This window comes from Rhinoraja longicauda, chromosome 24 (assembly GCF_053455715.1).
Source record: "Rhinoraja longicauda isolate Sanriku21f chromosome 24, sRhiLon1.1, whole genome shotgun sequence".
In the NCBI taxonomy this organism is placed as follows: Eukaryota; Metazoa; Chordata; class Chondrichthyes; order Rajiformes; family Arhynchobatidae; genus Rhinoraja; species Rhinoraja longicauda.
This window is the reverse complement of record NC_135976.1, coordinates 24,841,206-24,860,287: the sequence shown is the minus strand read 5'-3', so window position 1 is coordinate 24,860,287 and position 19,082 is coordinate 24,841,206. Positions and strand designations below refer to the sequence as shown.

General features: G+C 43.8%; 1 protein-coding gene across 1 annotated transcript in view; it reads right to left on the bottom strand.

The window, feature by feature from the left end:
- The window catches only part of LOC144605315 (ankyrin repeat- and BTB/POZ domain-containing protein 3-like), a 40,533-nt gene that overhangs the window by 16,334 nt on the left and 5,117 nt on the right, over positions 1-19,082 (bottom strand). The window contains exons 2-7 of the mRNA XM_078420437.1: positions 8,448-8,579; positions 7,357-7,561; positions 5,834-5,986; positions 5,172-5,337; positions 2,006-2,095; positions 401-502 (exon numbers count right to left, since the gene is read on the bottom strand). Coding sequence (XP_078276563.1) covers positions 401-502; positions 2,006-2,095; positions 5,172-5,337; positions 5,834-5,986; positions 7,357-7,561; positions 8,448-8,579 — 848 coding nt within the window. The remainder of the gene's footprint in view (positions 1-400; positions 503-2,005; positions 2,096-5,171; positions 5,338-5,833; positions 5,987-7,356; positions 7,562-8,447; positions 8,580-19,082) is intronic.

The following is a 19,082-nucleotide window of genomic DNA, read 5'->3' as shown; positions in this document are numbered from 1 at the left end:
TCCAGAAAAGCTTTAAGTTTGGAACTTAAAGAAGGTTAAATATCAAATACATTCTTCACAAAATATTTAGTGGAAATTTGAAAATCCCAAGGGCGCTAATTTATTGGAATTTTGTTGCGGTTCTCCTTCCACAGATGCTGACTGACTTGATAGGTGTTTTCAGAATTTTCTGTTTAATAAGATATTCTTCTATGTGAATAAAGTGAGCAAATTACTACATTATGTTACTTTGAGTTTAAAGGAATGGATCCAAGGAGACAGCCAGGCTTGCTCTGCCAAACAGCTGTTGTCAACCACGCTGTCAAGCTGCATGGATCTCCAAGGACAGTGGCAACAGAAGGCGGTGGAGTGAACTTAATTCATGTTCGGTTATACCCACAACATTGTCCTGAAGCCATACCTGTGCAACAGGCAGATGACCGAATGCCACGGCAAAGGTGAGGGCAGTCCAGTCTCGAGTCTCCAAATGGATGGATAGGTACTGCTGGGTGTTACTGGGTACCTGTAAGCACAACAATTACAATTCAGTGGCTTCTCAAACACTTCTCATCTACCTCGAGTGTCATTATTATTAAAAAATAAAGTGCTGGAGCAGCATTGTCTGCAGAGCAGCACGGTGGCGCAGCGGTAGAGTTGCTGCCTTACAGTGAATGCAGCGTCGGAGACTCTGGTTCAATCCCGACTATGGGTGCAGTCCATACGGATTTTGTATGTTCCCACCCGTGACCTGCGTGGGTTTTCTCTGAGATCTTCGGTTTCCTCCCACACTCCAAAGACGTACAAGTTTGCAGGTTAATTGGCTTGGAAAATGTAAAGATTGTCCCTAGTGGGTATAGGATAGTGTTAATGTGCAGGGATCACTGGTCGGCGCGGACATGGTGGGCCGAAAGGGCCTGTTTCCACGCTGTATCTCTTCAAGTTTGGAGATCTTCAAAAGGCAACATGGTGAGGACCTTTCTTCAGACTAATTTTAATGAAAAGATCCAAACAGGATAGAAGAAAACAGGCAAACACCATGAGGAGGAGGAATGTTGGAGACTAGAGAAGGGGTCATCACTGGGAGGCAAGGCCTCCTTGCCAGTGATAATGGCCTGGAGGCAGAGGCAACTGAGGAAGATGGGCTCAGAACCCGATGAGGTGTAGACGTTTCGGAACAAAGGTAAGGCCTCAGCTGAGGACTGACCGTTTTGATTGGAAAGGGGGAGGTCAGAAGGTGAAAATCTGACAGGAGTTAGGGATGGGATCAAATTCAGGTTCTGAGGGGGTATTGCGGAGGGAGGATTGGGCTTAGAGGGGAGGTGGGTGTGATGGGTAGGGGTAGGAGACGTTATCCACATCAGAGCTGGAGTCATACATGCACGCTGAGACTCCAACGTAAACTTGGCATGCCACATATCAATTAATGTAAAGGACATCAGTTTGATGCAACTCTATGAACTGTATCAGGGTCCTCAGATCACAGCCATACATCCCAGTCTCCATCAGAGACCATGTGGTGCAGATACAAATCAGAAAGAACGTCAAGAACTGTGGAGTATAGGTGTACACATGACAGAGTTAATATGCTGCAGGTACATACGTACATACATGCAGGCTGTGTCAGAGTCATGTTCTATGCATTTATTTGCAGGCCATTCTAGTGAATAATAGGGATGTAGAGTTGTAGGGAGATACAGATGGAAACAGCCCTTAAGCCCAGAGTCTGTGCCAACCATTTACACCAATCCTATGTTAAATCCATTCTTATTATCCCCTCCACATTATCATTAGCTCCACTTAGATTGTACCACTCACCCACATGCTGGAAGCAATTTACAGAGGCCAATTAGCCTATCACCTGAGCACCCAAAGGAAACCCTCACCATCATATGAAGAACATGCAAACACCCTAGGTCAGGATTGAACTGGCCCTCAGGTGTGTTATGGCAGCGGCTGTATGAACTGCATCACTGTCTTGCCCCATGAAAGAAGTCGATAATTTTGGAAATCCTTGATGTCGTCTTACCTGGATATCAATAGTTGCTCCAAAGTTCAGAAGGACCTGAGCCATCGCCTCATCCCCATTGCTTGCTGCATACATCAATGGAGTCATCCCCTGTTGAGTCAGTTGAGAAAGCATCTGTTTAACAATGAGAATACGAGGACCTGCAGATGCTGGTTTACAAAACAAGACACAAAGTGCTGGGGCAACTCAGCAGGTTAAAGAGCATCTCTTTAGAATATGGATAGATGACATTTCAGGCCTGGACCCTCCTTCAGACTGAGTGAAGAAGGATCCGGACCCTAAACATCACCTGTCTGTGTTTACCCACCCGACCTGCGGATTCGCTCCAGCACTTTCTTCCTTGATTTTTATGGGCAATGAGCTTTGCGGCAGGGCTATCTATGTGCTCAGAAACTCTGGGTACAAACGACTGGCACTGCTTAGACCCATTCTCACAGCGAGTGAAAAAGTGCAGAGTTGTGTGGTATTGGTATTGTAATCTATGTTATTATGCAGCTTGTGTTACACCCTGCAGTAAGATGACTAATATAACCACTGGCTGCACCTTCACCCTGAGTGGCACAGTTGCTGCTGGGGCTTATTACTTTTTTTATTAATCTTCACACCAGAAAAGAGGATTAAATAAATATCACATGGGAGGTGGATTTCCTACCTTCGTGCCACATGGTTGTTTCCCCACCCCCGCACCCATTTCCCACCTCCTGAGCCTCCCCATCACTGTTCCTCTCATTTGGGTAGCCGTGCTCCCTCCATTCGCAATGTTGTGCTGAATACTGGTTTTACCAGACTCAAGGATACGCATGTCAAGTCATGCCCACATTTCTAAAAACAAGCACATACTGTGGCGCAAGTGCAGGTGAATTAAAAATCGCATCTGCATGATCCAACACTGGGACAAACAAGAGAGTATGAGTTGATGGTGGATGAGACTTTGATACATATTTGTGGTAACTGCGGTGTCAACAATAGCGCACTGATACATGATGTGGAAGTTATCTTCAGTGTTGATGAACAATTCTCCACATCCAATAATAGATTCCGTCTGCCTGCCAATGAATTCTGGTATTTGCAAGGAATTAAATGCAACGAGGTGTCATTGTCACATGGGCCGGGCAGCCGTGAATAAGGAGGGACCCGGCAGGGAGGGGGTGCCAAGAACAACGAGGGACCCAGCAGGGGGAGGCACCGAGGACAAAGAAGGAGCTGGTGGGGGGAGGCACTGAGAACAGGGGTGGACACAGCAGAGGGGAGGGGGGTGTGAGACCAATGAGGGACTATCAGGACTCTAATGAGTACTTTTGTAACTTTGTCAGCAGCAGATACATGGCGGCTCTTTGCATACTTTGTGAAGTATCATGCATTCTAACAAAATAATATCTCTGGGGAGGAATGGCCCTAGAGATGTCATCATTAAATATACATGGACCACCCCTCCACTCTCTCCTCCCTTCCTTCTAAGTGCATGTGAATGAGTCTCTTTCACGTCACACCAGCTGTTTATATGGGATCGTGCCATTTATACTGCCTTATATACCACATTATGGAACCAGTCATATTATCATATTTTGCTGGAATTAGCCTAGAATTATGCAATAACTTTGGACATTTCAAATTCATTAATTACGGGTCATGATTTTTCCTACTGCCTGTAACTGCATATCCTACAAGACTTTTGATTGCTTCTTTATCATTTACCTCTATTACAAGTTTGAGAACAAAGGAACACTGCAAACAAAGACACAAAGTTATGAGAGAGGAAGGGTAGGGCAGAACATGGCAGGTAACAAGTGAACAAGGGGAATTCTTGATAAGCAGATGGTTGGACAAAGGCCAGAGATTTTTTTTTAAAAGCAGAAGGTGTGACACAAAAGGATTAGAGTTGTAAATTGTGAAGCCTGGGGAAGATATCTGGGTGGAAGGGGAAGGGGAGAAGTAGGTGTGAGAAAGGGGATGTAGGAGAGAAAGGAGAGGGGGAGAGGGAGGGAAGGGGGCTGTTAGAGGTCATAAAATTGGAGAAGTCAATGTTCATACCATTGGGTTATAAGATACCCATGCAGAATTTGAAGTGCTGTTCCTCCAATTTGCATGTGGCTTCACTCTGGCAATGGAGGCGGCCCAGGACAGAAAAGTCAGTATGGGAATGAGGAGAGTTAAGATGGTTAGCCCGAGAGATCCAGTAGGCTTAGGCAGACCAAGAACAAGTGCTCGATGAAACATGGCAACCATCTGATTAACACTTTTCTTTAAGTCCACGCCACGCAAACATTACGTGCCTTCAAGCCCTGGTTCATGTTTGAAATATAGTTTGACTATAATAAAATCTCTGTGATTTTCAGATTCTAGTAGAAGCAAAATTTAAACAATAGATACACTGTCAACACTTATACATTTAGATTGGAATGAAGGTTATCTCCTGTTCGCCAAAATTGGTAAACGGACCACAAACTTGGCACCTTTTGTTACCCAAGGTGCAATTCATTGAGTCTACAGTTTATGACCCTTAAGACATCAAACAGCTGGAGCCCTTTTCCCTCATTTTAGACTTTAGAGATCCTGCATGGATACAAGCCCTTCGGCCCACCGAGTCCGTACTATACAGCACATACCCAAGCACTTTCCTACACAGTAGGGACAATTTACATTTTTACCAAAACCAATTAACCTACAAACCTGCACGTCTTTAGAGTGTGGAAGGAAAGCGGAGCACCTGGAGAAAACCCGTGCAGTCACAGGGAGAATGCACAAACTCTGTAAAGACAGTACCCATAGTCAGGATTGAACCCAGGTCACTGGCGCTGTAAAGTTGCAAATCTACCACTGCACCATTGTGCCGCCCCTTGAACCACTGTGCTGCCCCTTGTGCCACCCCCATACCAATATCGCTTCTCATGTTATCACCATCTTTCAAAGTCATCTCAGCAAAGTTTGCTTTCAACTATTGCTATTCGTCACTGCTGATATTGCGCAGGGAGGAGTGGCCTATTGAGCAAAGGGTGTGTTTGCAAGCACACAATTCAAATCTCTGAATGTGCTTTAACCTTAACCAGATGTCACCTGTTCTACCTTTGTTCCATATTAAAGGCAATTTCATTTCCCAAAGATAGACACAAGGTGTTGGAGTAACTTATCGGATCAGGCAGTATCTCCGGAGTAAAAGGATGCAAACCTGTTCATTTAGTGTATTGATCCCATCTGGTCCCAGCAATGCAACAGCTGCATCCACCAGATCAGTGCGGCCAGCGCTCAACATCTGGAAGGCCAGATCCTGCTTCAGCTTCAGCTCTGCCTGCTTGGCATTCAGTCTGCAAGATATGCAGGGAGTGCCTGCAATCCTGTACAAATTGAGAACAGGGGGAGGAGAACATTCATTTGAATATATTAATTAGATATTGTAACAAACAAAAGATTTGAGTTCAAGAGACCATCTCTAGCATTGAACCCAACTCTTCCAATGTATTTGGTTTATTACTGTCACGTGTTCAGAGAGTGACAAACGTTGTTTGCTGCGATCCACTCAAATCATACCATTCCTAAGTACAATCAAGTCGTACACAAGTACAACAGGTACAAAAGAGAAAAATAACCGTCTCTTTCAGACTCGAAAGCTGCAAGATGGCGCTGGAACATGGCAACTCTCTGCATGCTGCTTCACAGAAGAGGATCTATTGTACTCATGTACAATATGATTTGACTGGATAGCACAGAGAATAAGCTCATCAGTGTATCTCTGTACACATGACAATAAATAAACTAACTGACTAATTAACAATAGGCAAAGAATCAGACACAAGCCGTTTGCAGAGGAAGAACAGGAAAATGAGTGCTGACCTGAGCTGTCGTGGCTCGCAATCCATGCCTGGCAGCAACAACCGGGCGGCCTGTCGAACATCAATGCTGTCCACCATCAAACTGTGTCTGTGCTCTGCCAGAGTAATGCACACCCTGATCCACTCAACCATTGGCGGGAGGACATCATAGAGTCTAGTGTGGAGTGGGCGAGAGAATGGAATGAGAGTTATCACAACGTGGACACACTGGTGATATGGGAGCAGCTAATCTTTACACATGCACAGAGGCGCAAGGAACTGCAGATGCTATCATCTTGAGTAAAACACAAAGTGCTGAAGCAACTCACCAGTGCAGGCAGCATCTGGAGTCTGTGGAGGGAAGGGATATGATGTTTCCATGGGGTGGGGGCTCTTTGTCAGATTTGAGTCTGATCTTTATACTGCAGCACTACTTTAATTTATACATACATGCAGTGTTTACGTATGTGCCTGTTTGTAATGGAAAATAACTGCAGATGCTGGTACAAATCGAAGGTATCACAAAATGCTGGAGTAACTCAGCGGGTCAGGCAGCATCTAGGAGAGAAGGAATGGGTGACGTTTCAGGTCGAGACTTGATGCCTGTTTGTAATAGTTGCTGCAGGCAGATACAATATACTGAGAACAACAACAGTGAAGGCTTTAGAAAAATAATTGTGTTCAATCTATTCAAGTTATTTCCCACTGGGGGTAAGATCAGTGGGACTTTTCTTCTATGTACGCTCCATGCATCACATTGAATAACCACAACTGGGGTTTTCTCCCCTCTCGTTCTCATATGAATGACGAGAAGTGTGTGTGTTGGCTCTACAGTTTGTGCCCACGCCTTGCAAGCTGCATAAATTCAGATAATAATCATCGCCTTGGTTCAAAAGCACCAAGTCAGTGGTCAGCATATCCTGTTGCAAACCTACCTATCATCAGGGACTTTTCATTTCCTGCAACCTTTCAAGACTATAGTCACCAATGTTCTCATGAAAAACCCCCAACAACCATCTGAATTGTTACGTCATTGCATGTCACCTAAAGTTGCAGCAGCAGCTTCTGTTCAATGCTCGTTCGAGGCTGGACTTTTTAAAAAACTTTGCAAAAACTAAGTATCACTTCCTCTTTTTACTTAATCATGGTTTATCGCTATGAAAATATGTACAGCAGCCAACATTAATAATAAGCTGTTCAATCCCATCCTTAACTTAGCGGGGATGCCCTCAGCCGATGATCTGTAGATGCAGCTAGTCTGCCTGCAGAGACAGCGAACCTGGCTACAATTGGTTAGCGTTGTGGTTGAAGATGGTGGATCTCGGTCGAGTTCCCCTCAGGTTTCTGAGATAAGAGAATTGCTGCCCTTGCGATCCTTTTCACTTTCCGATAAGTTCTGAGATCCCCCTTTCATGTGGCACTGAAAACTTTTAAATTCCCAAAAGTCCGGTGGAATATTTTGTGCTTTCAATGAATGACTCGACTAAGTGCAGAATAAATCAAAATCAGCGGAATCTTGCAAAGGTTGATTTCCAGTAGTCTCACCTTTCATTGCTTATTTTCACTTTCGGAGGTTCTTCATTGAGATTTTCCCACTCCATCTGTGGGCACTGTGTATAGTAGTAAAGACTGTGCAAAGCTTCAGGCTCCCAGGAATACGGACCCTTCTTGAAATGTAACTGTGACCCCTTGCTCTGGTGCAATGCACCAAACTGTTGAAGGTAGTACATTGCATGAGAGATCAAGTGACCTACAGAATAAGAGATAGACAGTTAAAATCTCTCACCTTCAACATTTAATAGTGTTGCCACCACCACAGTTCTATCAGTATCCCGGGAGCGTAATCATCACTGACCAGACACCCAACAACAATAGTCATGTGCCTCAACCAGAGTGGTCTGGAGTGTGAGTATACTGCAGAGAGTGATTTACCCATTGACTTTCTCAACCCTATCAAAAGCAGGCATGTTGAAAGTACCAATGATGATATTATGTGTCCTGCAGATGTTTGAAGGGTTCTGAGAGTCAGGGAGGAAGTTTTATACAACAGAATAGTCATCGTAAGGATTGACATGTATGCAGGAAGGAACTGCAGATGCTGGTTTGCTCCGAAGATAGACACAAAATGCTGGAGGACCTCAGCAGGAGTAGCTCAGCAACTGGGATGACATATAATTGTTCACCAGTCTCTCAAGCCTTTGAAAGACTAGGCAACAATTTTGACCTATTCTAACAGATAATTTAGTTTAGTTTAGAGATACAGCGCGGAAACAGGCCCTTCGGCCCACCGAGTCCGCACCGACCAGCAATCCCCGCACACTAACTCTTCCCGACACACACTAGGGACAATTTTACATTTATACCAAGCCAATTAACCTACAAACCTGTACGTCTTTGGAGTGTGGGAGGGAACCGAAGATCTCAGAGAAAACCCACGCAGATCACGGGGAGAACGCACAATCTCCGTACAGCCAAGCACCCATGGTCAGGATCTAACCCGAGTCTCTGGCGCTGTAGGGAAGTAGCTCTAACACTACGCCACGGTGCCGCCCATGGGCATTGTAATCATATGTTTAACATGTCCCCAAGCCGTACATGCATTGAACTACAAGGAGAGAGGGTTGCACGTTACTGACTGAGTTCAGCGATGGTGCCCACATAAGATGCCAGCATTGCTTGTTCCAGGTTCTTCAGGTCCAAGCGGGTGTAGAGTTGCTGATGATAGCGCTCTGGGTACTGGCTGAGGTACAATGGAAGGCAAGAGACACCTGAGAACACAAAAAAAAGTTCGCAGCATTTACTTTATGACGCAAGAAACCTATTGAAATTTGTAGGAGTTTAAGTGAGATATCTCCAAAAGTGGTACTTGGATCGAGTAACAGCACCCAAGATCAGTATCGAACCTGGGTCTCTGGTGCTGTAAGGCAGCTGCTCTACCAGCCACCACATCCTTCAGCCTACTCAAGGTTGGAATCATTTCCCATTTGCAGACCCGGTCCATATCTTGTCTCAGAAGTCTAACTTTAAGTAAAGTAGGCAAACTTGAAATGCTACACACACAACATTTTGCCCTATATGCGAGTTCAACCACTGAATAGCAATGCAGTAATTGTGTAGATGACTGTACACATTGCAAAAATCAAACAATCAATCACAATGAAAGCTCATCAATGCCACTACCTCCTCAGATGTTTGAGGAGATATGGCATGTCACAAAATACTCATCGAGCTTCTACAGGTTTACGGTAGGGAACATGCTGATTTGCTGCACCAAGGCCTGGATCAATAACCCAAAGAAGAACGAAAGGGGCTGCAGAAAGTGGTGGACATTACCTCGTCCATTGTGGGTATTGACTTCCCCACCATCAAAGGGATCTGTCTCAAGATGGCAGCTAATATCAGAGACCCACACTGTTCTGGCCATGTTCTCATCTCAATGCCACCGTTGAGCAGGCAGTGCAGGATTCTGAGAACTGTTATCCTTCAAGTACAGGAATAGCTTCTTCTCAACCATCAAACTCTTGAACCACACTGCACAATCTTAACCACAACCCAACCATAGTAACAAACTACTCCGAAGTGTCTCGACCCGAAACGTCACCCATTCCTTCTCTCCAGAGATGCTGCCTGACCCGCTGAGTTACTCCAGCATTTTGTGATACCTTCGATTTGTACCAGCATCTGCAGTTATTTTCCTACAATACTATGGAATTTGTATAGGTTACACTATGTACTTCAGCTGGCACTATAACAGTATGATCTGGTTACCTAGTGTAACAGATTATTTATTGTATTATTAGTTGTTATAAATTTGTTGTTTTGTGCATCAATGTGCCTGCAATCCTGCAGCAAGTAAGAATTTAATTGTTATGTTCACAATGCATATGGGAATTCTCTTGACTCAAAATGTTGAATGACCTCATATGGGTGGTTACAGTCAGCAAATGCAGCTCCAAGGGCAATCTATCACAACTTGTAATACAGTCAAACTCTGATAAACCTCTGTCTGATTATCTGGGAATCTCAGTGGTTCACAACTGACTCTTAGGATGATGTTTCTAAAAAAGGACACAAAGTGTTGGAGTAACTCAGCAGATCAAGCAGCATCTATGGTGAACATGGATAGGTGACATTGCAGATCGGGACCCTTTTTCACTCTTCTGAATGTTCCAGGCTCCTTTTAAACTCACCAGAGCCCGTTTCCAGCATTGATCTCTCAACTCTCCGGATTCAATGGACAATTCATTATACTGTACTGCTGAGTAACATTTTAAAGTACAAACTAGAGTGTTGGGCTAGTAGAATAACACCCAATGATTTGGAAAGTCTACCCAGTCCAGCATCACTAAAGTCCCAAGATCGCCAGAGTATCGGTTTTACTGTCATAGTCTTTGACACTTTCAAATCATCGCATCCCCATCAGCCACGTACCAACCAATTCGGTAAAATGAGTCACATCTAACATTGATTGGGTCCACCACGGTCCCACAGAAAACTTACAAAGAGAAACATAGAAAATTCATTGAAGGAAGCCAATCCTTCTGCCCCCACCACCACCATGTTGGTCCAGGTCCACGAGTAACCCAGCCCATGGAAACAAAGAACTGCGGATACGGGTTTCTACCAAAGACGGACTGGACGTGCTGGAATAACTCAGCAGTCATCAGCATCTCTGGAGAAACAGGATAGGTGATGTTTCGAGTCAAGACCCTTCATCTGACTGGCACTTTATACTCGTCTTTAGTAGCCTGCCAAATCTTCCAACACCAGGTCCCAACCCTGCAATTCATATCTCCTCAAGGGGTACCTTTCTTTAAATAATTAGAGTGTGCGCCTTGAGCACTTCTTCAGGCAGATTTCTAGACCATTACCAGCCTGAGGTGGAGTGTTACCCCCTCTTCACCCTTCCAATAATTACTTTAAATCTATCGCCATGGTTTTTGATACTCTGAGCAGAAATGTCCAATCCAAACCTAAGCCCCTTCTTAAATATCTGCACCTCAATTAAGTCTCTCTTCTGTTCCAAATGTAACAAACCCAGCTTGTTAATGTTTGCTCACAGGCACAGTTTCCTGGCAGCAGCCAGGTCTCACAGACAAAGCACTGCTGTCAGCCTCACACCCGCATCTCGCAATCTTTGCATATGGCCTGCTATTCAACTTCCTCAGGCAGATGATCCAAACATATTGCATGACATTTACTAACACATACACACCCATCTCTCCTGCAGGACTCGTTGTCAGCAGCAGATAACCCAGCAGGCATTAGGCAGAGCTGTATCATCTGTCTCCCATTAGTGGAGACAGTGTTTGCTATAATTGGAACACCAGTTACTTTGATTGGGTGCAATGACATTGTTACAGCAGTGAAGATGATGGCTCTCATAACGCATACACTCTCTCCTCGGCTTTTTCCCAGTTGCACGGTGCGACTGATATAAAGATGCATCTCTTATTTCCACTCGCTCTGACCACAACTCTATCACTCGTCTTTGTCCTTTCAAATGACAATGAACCTCAAGCTGGTCTGTCTCTGGTAGGAAAAGAGAGAGAAGTTGGGTGGCATATTGTCACCCAATTGATCTGCCACCTACTTGGACTGGCACTGAGCACGTTCTGAGGGGCACGAAGCATGGGAAGGCACCACACTGCAGTGGGCTGACACCAGCAAGGTGCAGCCTCCTGCAAGACAGGTCAGCCATGACCTGCTGAATACATAAGCAGCCCCCACAGAATGGCAAGGAGGACCTGGGGACCAACCATCCAGAAGGTTCTATCTTCAGCTGGGATATCATCCTTACTTGCTGAGAAGTGGTGGGGAATTATTATTATCAAGTTTGGCAGGGTCTAATGGCCAAAAATCTCTCCTTCTGTTGTTTATCATCTGGCTGCCCACTTGTAAAAAGAATGTCCAATTCCAGTCTTGAACTGAGATTGGAAGATTTCACTGAGGATGTTCTTGCAGAGGTGTTGTGCCACAGACTGCTCTATCATGTGGTTCAGGCAGCAGGAATCTTTGGGTGATAACAGCATCCTACTAAACCCCTTTCTCTGTATCCACTGCTCCAGCAGTCTATCTTCCTTTCATTCCCTTTCCTTGTTCTCCCTGTCATGCTGAGCTCAAAGGGGATCCACCATTGCAGTGACATCTGGAAACAATTGGAATGTGCAGAAGTTTGAGGTCAGGAACAAGTGCTTCAGCACATTACCCTCTCAAAAAACAAGTGGGTAGCACTTCAGATCCAATTCAGTATCCAAAATAAATGTGGATTGGAGCTCAATGGTTCAATGTTACTTTAATGTCATGTGTACCTAGGTACAGTGAAATTCCTTTTGACATTCACTTCAGTAAAAATCTTACTATATATAGGCACAATCATACTTAAGTACAAGAGTGTAATAATAGTAGTTTACACTAAGGCAGTACACAAGGGTTGTCACGTTTCTGGCGCCATCTTGTATCCTTCATGTTCAAAGTTGTCTTAGGTTAGCCTAAAAACCCAACTGTCCTGAATATTGCAGTCAAAATACTTTTAAATCACAAGAGGTTTTGCCCAGACCCACTCAACGAAAATATTTGCACAAATACAATCCTCCACACAAGAAGTGAAATCAATGACTAATTGGTTATTTTCAAACATGACCATTTTTATTCATTGAGAACAATACTGTGGAATTTTCACTTCCACCTGGATGGTGATTCTCTGAAAGATGACACTCAAATCACTCAAATGTGTCATTGAAGAGCCAGCCCAGGTTGTGTGCAATCTCTGGAGTGGATCATGAATGCACTCTGGGCTAATAGTTCTCTGCACTCACCAATGAATGATACCTTATCTTGCACTGGACTGATTCAGAGGTCACCCCCCCCCCCCACCTCCCTTCACCACTTTACTGCTTTGAGTATCATTTAATTCATGGAGTATCATTTAATTCATGAGGTAGATGGCAGGCCAGGACTGCTCTCTAGTTGGTGATAGGATGGTTTTGTGCCTGATAGCAGCTGGGAAGAAACTGTTCCTCAATGTTCATGCTAACCAACATATCCGATCTAAGCCGTTGCACGTATTTGACCCATATTCGTTTGGAATCAAAACAAATCGTGTGGATCCTCTAGATATTGAATTAGTGGTTTAGCAGCAGCCTCACCGGCTGATCAATTAGAAACCAAACATCCACATGTCTGCAGTCTGAACTCAGAGCTCCAGTCTGTAATATTGTCTCCTCTAACTCAGTAAGTAGTTGTGGGTTGAAATAAGTAATCTTGAGAGGAAGTGGGGCACTGCTGGGCATGTTATCTTTCAGCTTTGATGTTAAACCAGATTTTTCTGTATGCACACAAAGTCCAACAAGTTCTATTTCACAGAACAGTTCTCACAAGTGTTTTGAGTGACATAGAACTCTCAGCCAATAACAATAAAACTCTGCAGCGTTTCCTGGAAAATGATACACAGGCCGCAAAACACTAAAACAGTGAAAGATGTGAGAGAGATATCAGCTCAATTTTTAACAATGCCATACCTTGCCATTCATAAGAAATAGTCTGAAGCAGAAATGTTGGGCCTCAGTTCCCCTTTCGGGTTGCAACCATTTCAGTGATAGCTTTCCATAAATAATTTGCCTTCTGGGACTTCACTTCTAAGTTTAGTCACCCTGCTCTCAATAACTTAACTTCAACATGTAGTGAGGAGCACAAATTCAGGGGCTGTCAAACCGATCTTTATTTCAAAGCATCCATGCTCATACTAATCCAGACACTATAAAGAGATACGGGCATTTTACAAGGGGAGCAACACAGATTTACTGAGACCTTGCTTAGTTTTAGGCCATGCAAGGACGAAGAATATGGAATATAATATTCAGAGAATCATTAATAACGTCGAATACAGGGTAGGGTGGATAGAAGCAGCTTCTTTCAAAGAGATGATTTCTTGCAATACTCTCCTGTGGGAAGCAGGGCTGGTTGCTTCAATCCTTATCTCACACGCTGGTGTAGCTGGATAGCAGGAGGATTGGTGGAGATGAAGGGTGGGGGGGGGGAGGAGTATTGGGGGATGGAGGGTTGGCCGTTGATAGAAATGCAAACGTGGTTTAAACATGGATGGCACCAGCAGGTAGAGCTTCTGCCTCACAGTGCCAGGGACCTGGGTTCGATCCTGACTACGGGTGCTGTCTATACGCAGTTTGTAAGATCTCTCCATGGCCGCGTGGGTTTTCTCCGGGTGCTCCGGTTTCCTCCCACATTCCAAAGACGTACTGGTTTGTATGTTAATTGGCTTGGGTAAAATTGTAAATTTTCCCTAGTTTGTAGGACAGTACTGGTGTACGGGAACCATTGGTCGGCATGGACTCGGTCGGCTGAATGGCCTGTTTCCACACTGTGTCTCTAAACTAAACATAAACTAAACTAAACCCAGGTTCAATCTGGACCTCCGATGCTGTCTGTGTGCAGTATGCACGTTCTCCCTGTGACGGCATGTGGGTTTCCTCCGGGTGCTCCGGTTTCTTCTCACATCCCAAAGACGTGCAGTGCAGGGAGTGTGTAGGGAGTGGATGCGTATGTGGGATAAGGTAGAACTAGTGTGAACAGGTTATCAATAGTCAGGATGGACGGTGGGCTAAAGGGCCTGTTTCCACACTATATCTCCACCATGTGAAAATAAATAAATGGACATCAGGGGACGTTGCTTTGCAATTTGAGTCTATTGTCCTGTTTGGCCTGTTTTGGTGCCCAATGAAACTTGATCCCATATACGAATTACTACTATTTCAAAATCACTGGCCAGCCTTGTGTGTTTACTCTACCCTTTAAATGCTGCTCTAGTCTGTCCACGAGTTTACACTGTGTGGACTAGCAGCACCGCAGGATGTAATTACACCCCGACTGTTATAATTAACTGAGATCATTAGCAGTCATCAGGGTGTTCTAGATTATAACATAACCCAAAATAGGTTTAGAGACACCATGTGGTTGCAAGTGCATGCATTCTTTGTGATTTATTGTGCTTCAAAGTGCAACTTTGAGCTGACTGCAAGAGATCTGCGGTTATTTATAATGGAATAGAACAGGCTGCACGTCATATCCTGTTAATATTTCTGTTTGGAGCTCAGTCAATCAACTCTCGACCGCAAGTACGATTTACCATCACCTGATGAGGGGACATTCAACAGTGAGGGTCACAGAGTTTCTGTGGAAAATGTACACTTGGAGCTACAAGATGTAGCCATGCGTGACTGCAGGGGAAGAAAAAAAACCCTACACGCACACATTGCTGAAGCAAAGCAGCTGGGTCACATTTGATTTCTTTCCAAACTGCAAAAATAATTCATACACTTAGTGAGTGTCACAGATTGAATTTAGTACGTAATTGTACATTGTATTGGTGTGGAAATTTCTGGGAATTAACAAAGCAAATATATAATGCACAAACTAGGATAAATCTGGCAAAAACATTGGAAGGTGAATGGTCCTCAACTTAAAATGGCAACACTTGCTTCTCTCTCCCCAGATGCTGTCTGACCTGCTGAACGTTTCCAGCATTTTTCAGGTATTTATACTGTATTTTGCTTTTGAATTGGAACAAATTAGTTAAAGAGAGCAATAATAAGGCAAAGAAAGATTGTTTTAATGAAAAGGAAAATAAGAATAATCTCTAATAATATTTACTGTATTTAGGGAAGTTTTAATTACTCCCTTATGATGCTGGAAAGATTGAGCAGCATTGTAGGAACACAACTCTTGCCCACATTTTCTGCAGTTAATTTAATTGTAATTTAAAGTGTAAATGCAGAAACTTTACGGAACTACCGGCGAGACTGAGAACAAGCTGTTGTTTTAATCGGGGATAACATAGCAATTCACATGGTCTCTCTTCTTTGGCCCGAAGGTGATTTGAGCACCAAAACCAGCGATCACTAATAAACTACTTTTTTTTGGTCACTGACTACAAGTGTCTAGTCCTCTTTTAAACTCTTCACAGGAGAAAGTGCTCGAAACACTCAGAGAAGTTCTGCAACCCAACAATTCAGTGTTGTTTCCATTATTAATTCCTTTGTAATCTCCGCAATGTGTGATCTTTTGTTGCTAAATCCCCTTCAAGGGAGCCTCCCTCAACATGTTGTTTAAAAGGATTAAAATGTCCAGCTTTTTTCAATGTTCTGATGTTAATGTGTTTGCTGAACAATTTTTGGATCATGACTGAACCATGATATCAGCAGAGTTCCAGGAAAGTGTAAAGCAAAGTGCTGGGAACTATGCCTGATGATGTGCTTCCTGATTTCATTCCTGAACAACCACGCTTTCATTTAAAGGTTATACCTTTTGTTTATTGTGAAAAACAGCATTAAACACAAAAAATATTTTTCTATCCTTTTAAATTCTTTTAACATTTGGAACATATTTACTCAATCATGTTTGCCTGTCTCGTTCCCATAAATGGTCTCCTTTTGTGAGGCTTAGATACCGTGCTATATTCCAGTTTAAATGTAAAGTTACTGTAAAATGGTGGAGACTTTGGTTATAGGTGAAAGTTCACTAATCACCCGAGGCCTCACATAGTACATTCCACATGTTCAATAAACAGACAAAGAGCAGTGCTATGCTCTCTCACACCACTACTTTGCCACATTGACATCAGGCTCTTCAGTAATCACTGAAGGCAGCATTACTGCACATAATCAATTCCTGGACTGTTACTCAACACAGTTGGACCAGATTTCACAGCCATCAACTACATGGAAAACAAAGCCTCATTGTTTGACCTAGGAGAGTACTGGGATTTAGTGATGCACAGACTCAAGTAGTTCTGCTTCACAAGCTGTGCAAGGGGCTGCCTGTTCCTTTTAGTGAGGAACCAATAAATTATTTGATGTTGAAGAATGACATGCCGGGGCGGCACGGTGGTAGCATTGCTGAATTACAGCGCCAGAGACCCAGGTTTGATCCTGACTACGGGTGCAGTTTGTATGGAGTTTGTACGTTCTCGCTGTGACCGAGTGAGTTTTCTCTGGGTGCTCCAGTTTCCTCCCACACTCCAAAGTCCTACAGGTTTGTAAGTTAATTGGCTTTAGTAAAATTGTAAATTGTCTCTAGTGCATAGGATAGTGCTAATGTACAGGGTGATCGCAAGTCGGTGCGGACTCAATGGGCCGAAAGGTCTGTTTTCGCACTGTATCTCTTTAGACTAAAGTCTAAAAACTGTTAATGGAAGTGCCTATAGGTCTGGACTGCATGAGCATCCAAGAACGGTCACTTGCATAGTCAGTGCTATACTCCAGAGTGATCGGCTTTCAGGGTAAATGCTTCAGTATTGCTTCACACACTGGAAACTATTGCACTATCACTAGTAATCTTCCAGCACTCTATTATCAGAGCACTGACTATTCTACAACAGGGACTATCACTGATCAAGTTCTAGCCCCAAGCCTGATGTTGCTGTCACACTGACCCCTTTGGCATGAGTCAGCAGCTCAAGCCTACATTATGCATTGCAAATTATTCAATGTAATCCTTTGTTCTAGACAGCTAAGATGAAACTTTGAGTGAGAAGAGTTTATTATCTCAGTTGCCGATCTTCCTGCTCTCAGTAGTCAGTCAGAGTTTGACCGGGCATTTACATACTCAGACATACCAAAATATTTTACAAGACAGGAGAATTATTTAATTTACCTTAATCAACCACAGGATACTTAACCCCTTCAACTCTGACGGTATTCACCATAAGTTAATAATTATTTTCTTCAAAGGTTAGCTGCATTTAAAGAAATACTGGGTAAAATAGTTCTCACGGCAAAAGGGGGAAGGTGTCCTGTTTATAATCATGGAGTCATACCATGTGGAAACAGGCCCTGCAGCCCGACTTGCCCACGCTGACCAACATACCCCATCTACACTAGTCCTACCTGCTTGCATATCCCTCTAAATCTATCCTAACCACGTACTTGTTCCAAGTGTTTTAAATGTTATGATTGTATATTTTAGACAGATATTTTGGACAAATGTACCCACAGCCAAAATATGCAATAGCAAAAACATTGCCCATCAGTTCTTTAAAAAGGACTGTCAACTTTGAATGTCACTGTTTCAAGCTGTGATATTAATCGCAACAAATAAAAGGCGTATATTGTACAGCCCACCTCTTTCCATCCATACTTTGCACTCTTGCACCTCGGATGCAGTAACCTGATTCAACCTTTTGTTTAGAAGATTGACGGTGATGGGGAAGACTGAGACTGACTCCTCTCCCCACCCCATCCCCCTCAATCTTTGCCTCAGTCTGAAGAAGGGTCTCAATCCAAAACATCACCTATTCCTTTCCTCCAAAGATGCTGCCTGACCCGTTGAGTTGCCCTAGCATTTTGTGTCCATCTTCACAGCTCTTTGCTTTCAATAGAGTACAAAATTGTTTTACGGGAAAACATTTCACTGCTATTTTGCAGTTGTAGCTGCAGCAAAATAAACAAATAAATTGCACGGAGCTCAATTTGGTTCATTTGAAACATTTGCATAACATTCTTCCCTTGAAAAAGCTGAAAGGGAATTTCAGTGATTAAAATCACACAGAGTGACAGAAATACATTATGTGAACCTGGTCAACAGGCTCAGACTTGTCTGATGGGTTGGAAAGTATTCCTACTTGGTCTAGATTACAAATTTGCTCACCCAGATGTGATAAAAAAAACTCCTCTCTCACTCTATACATTCCGCTTCAACTCCAGGCTCTCTCTCTATCTAGTTCTCCATGAAACTCATTTTTTCTCACTCCCCTTTCTAACTGTCTCTCTCTCCCTCTCCCATGAGTCCTGGGCTTTGGTGACAGAGAGGGTTCCATGTGTGTGAGGTGGTTCCGATCGTCAGCCGGCCAGTGTGTGTTCTGGCAACCTACCCAACTCCTCTCCCATCTGTGTGATTCCCACTTTCCATCTCTTCCTCCCACCCCTCTCCCTCCGCCAACCTCTCTCTCCCTCCACCCCTTCTTCATCTCTCTCCCCATCCATTCTCTCCTTCCAATCCTTCTCTCTCTCCCTCCAATCCTTTTCTCTCTCCCACCCTATCTCTTTCCTCCCCATCCCCTCTCTTCTCTTTCTCCCCTTCTCCTCCCTCTCCCTTCCCTCCACTTACTCCCTTCCTCCCTCACCCACTTTCTCTTCCCTCCACCTCTTTCTCTCACTACCTGTTTCCACTCCTCCTCCCCCCTCTCCCTCCGCCCTTCCTCACCTATCAACAAGCTCATCCATAGTTTCTCAGGACTACAACGAACAACCATCTATAAA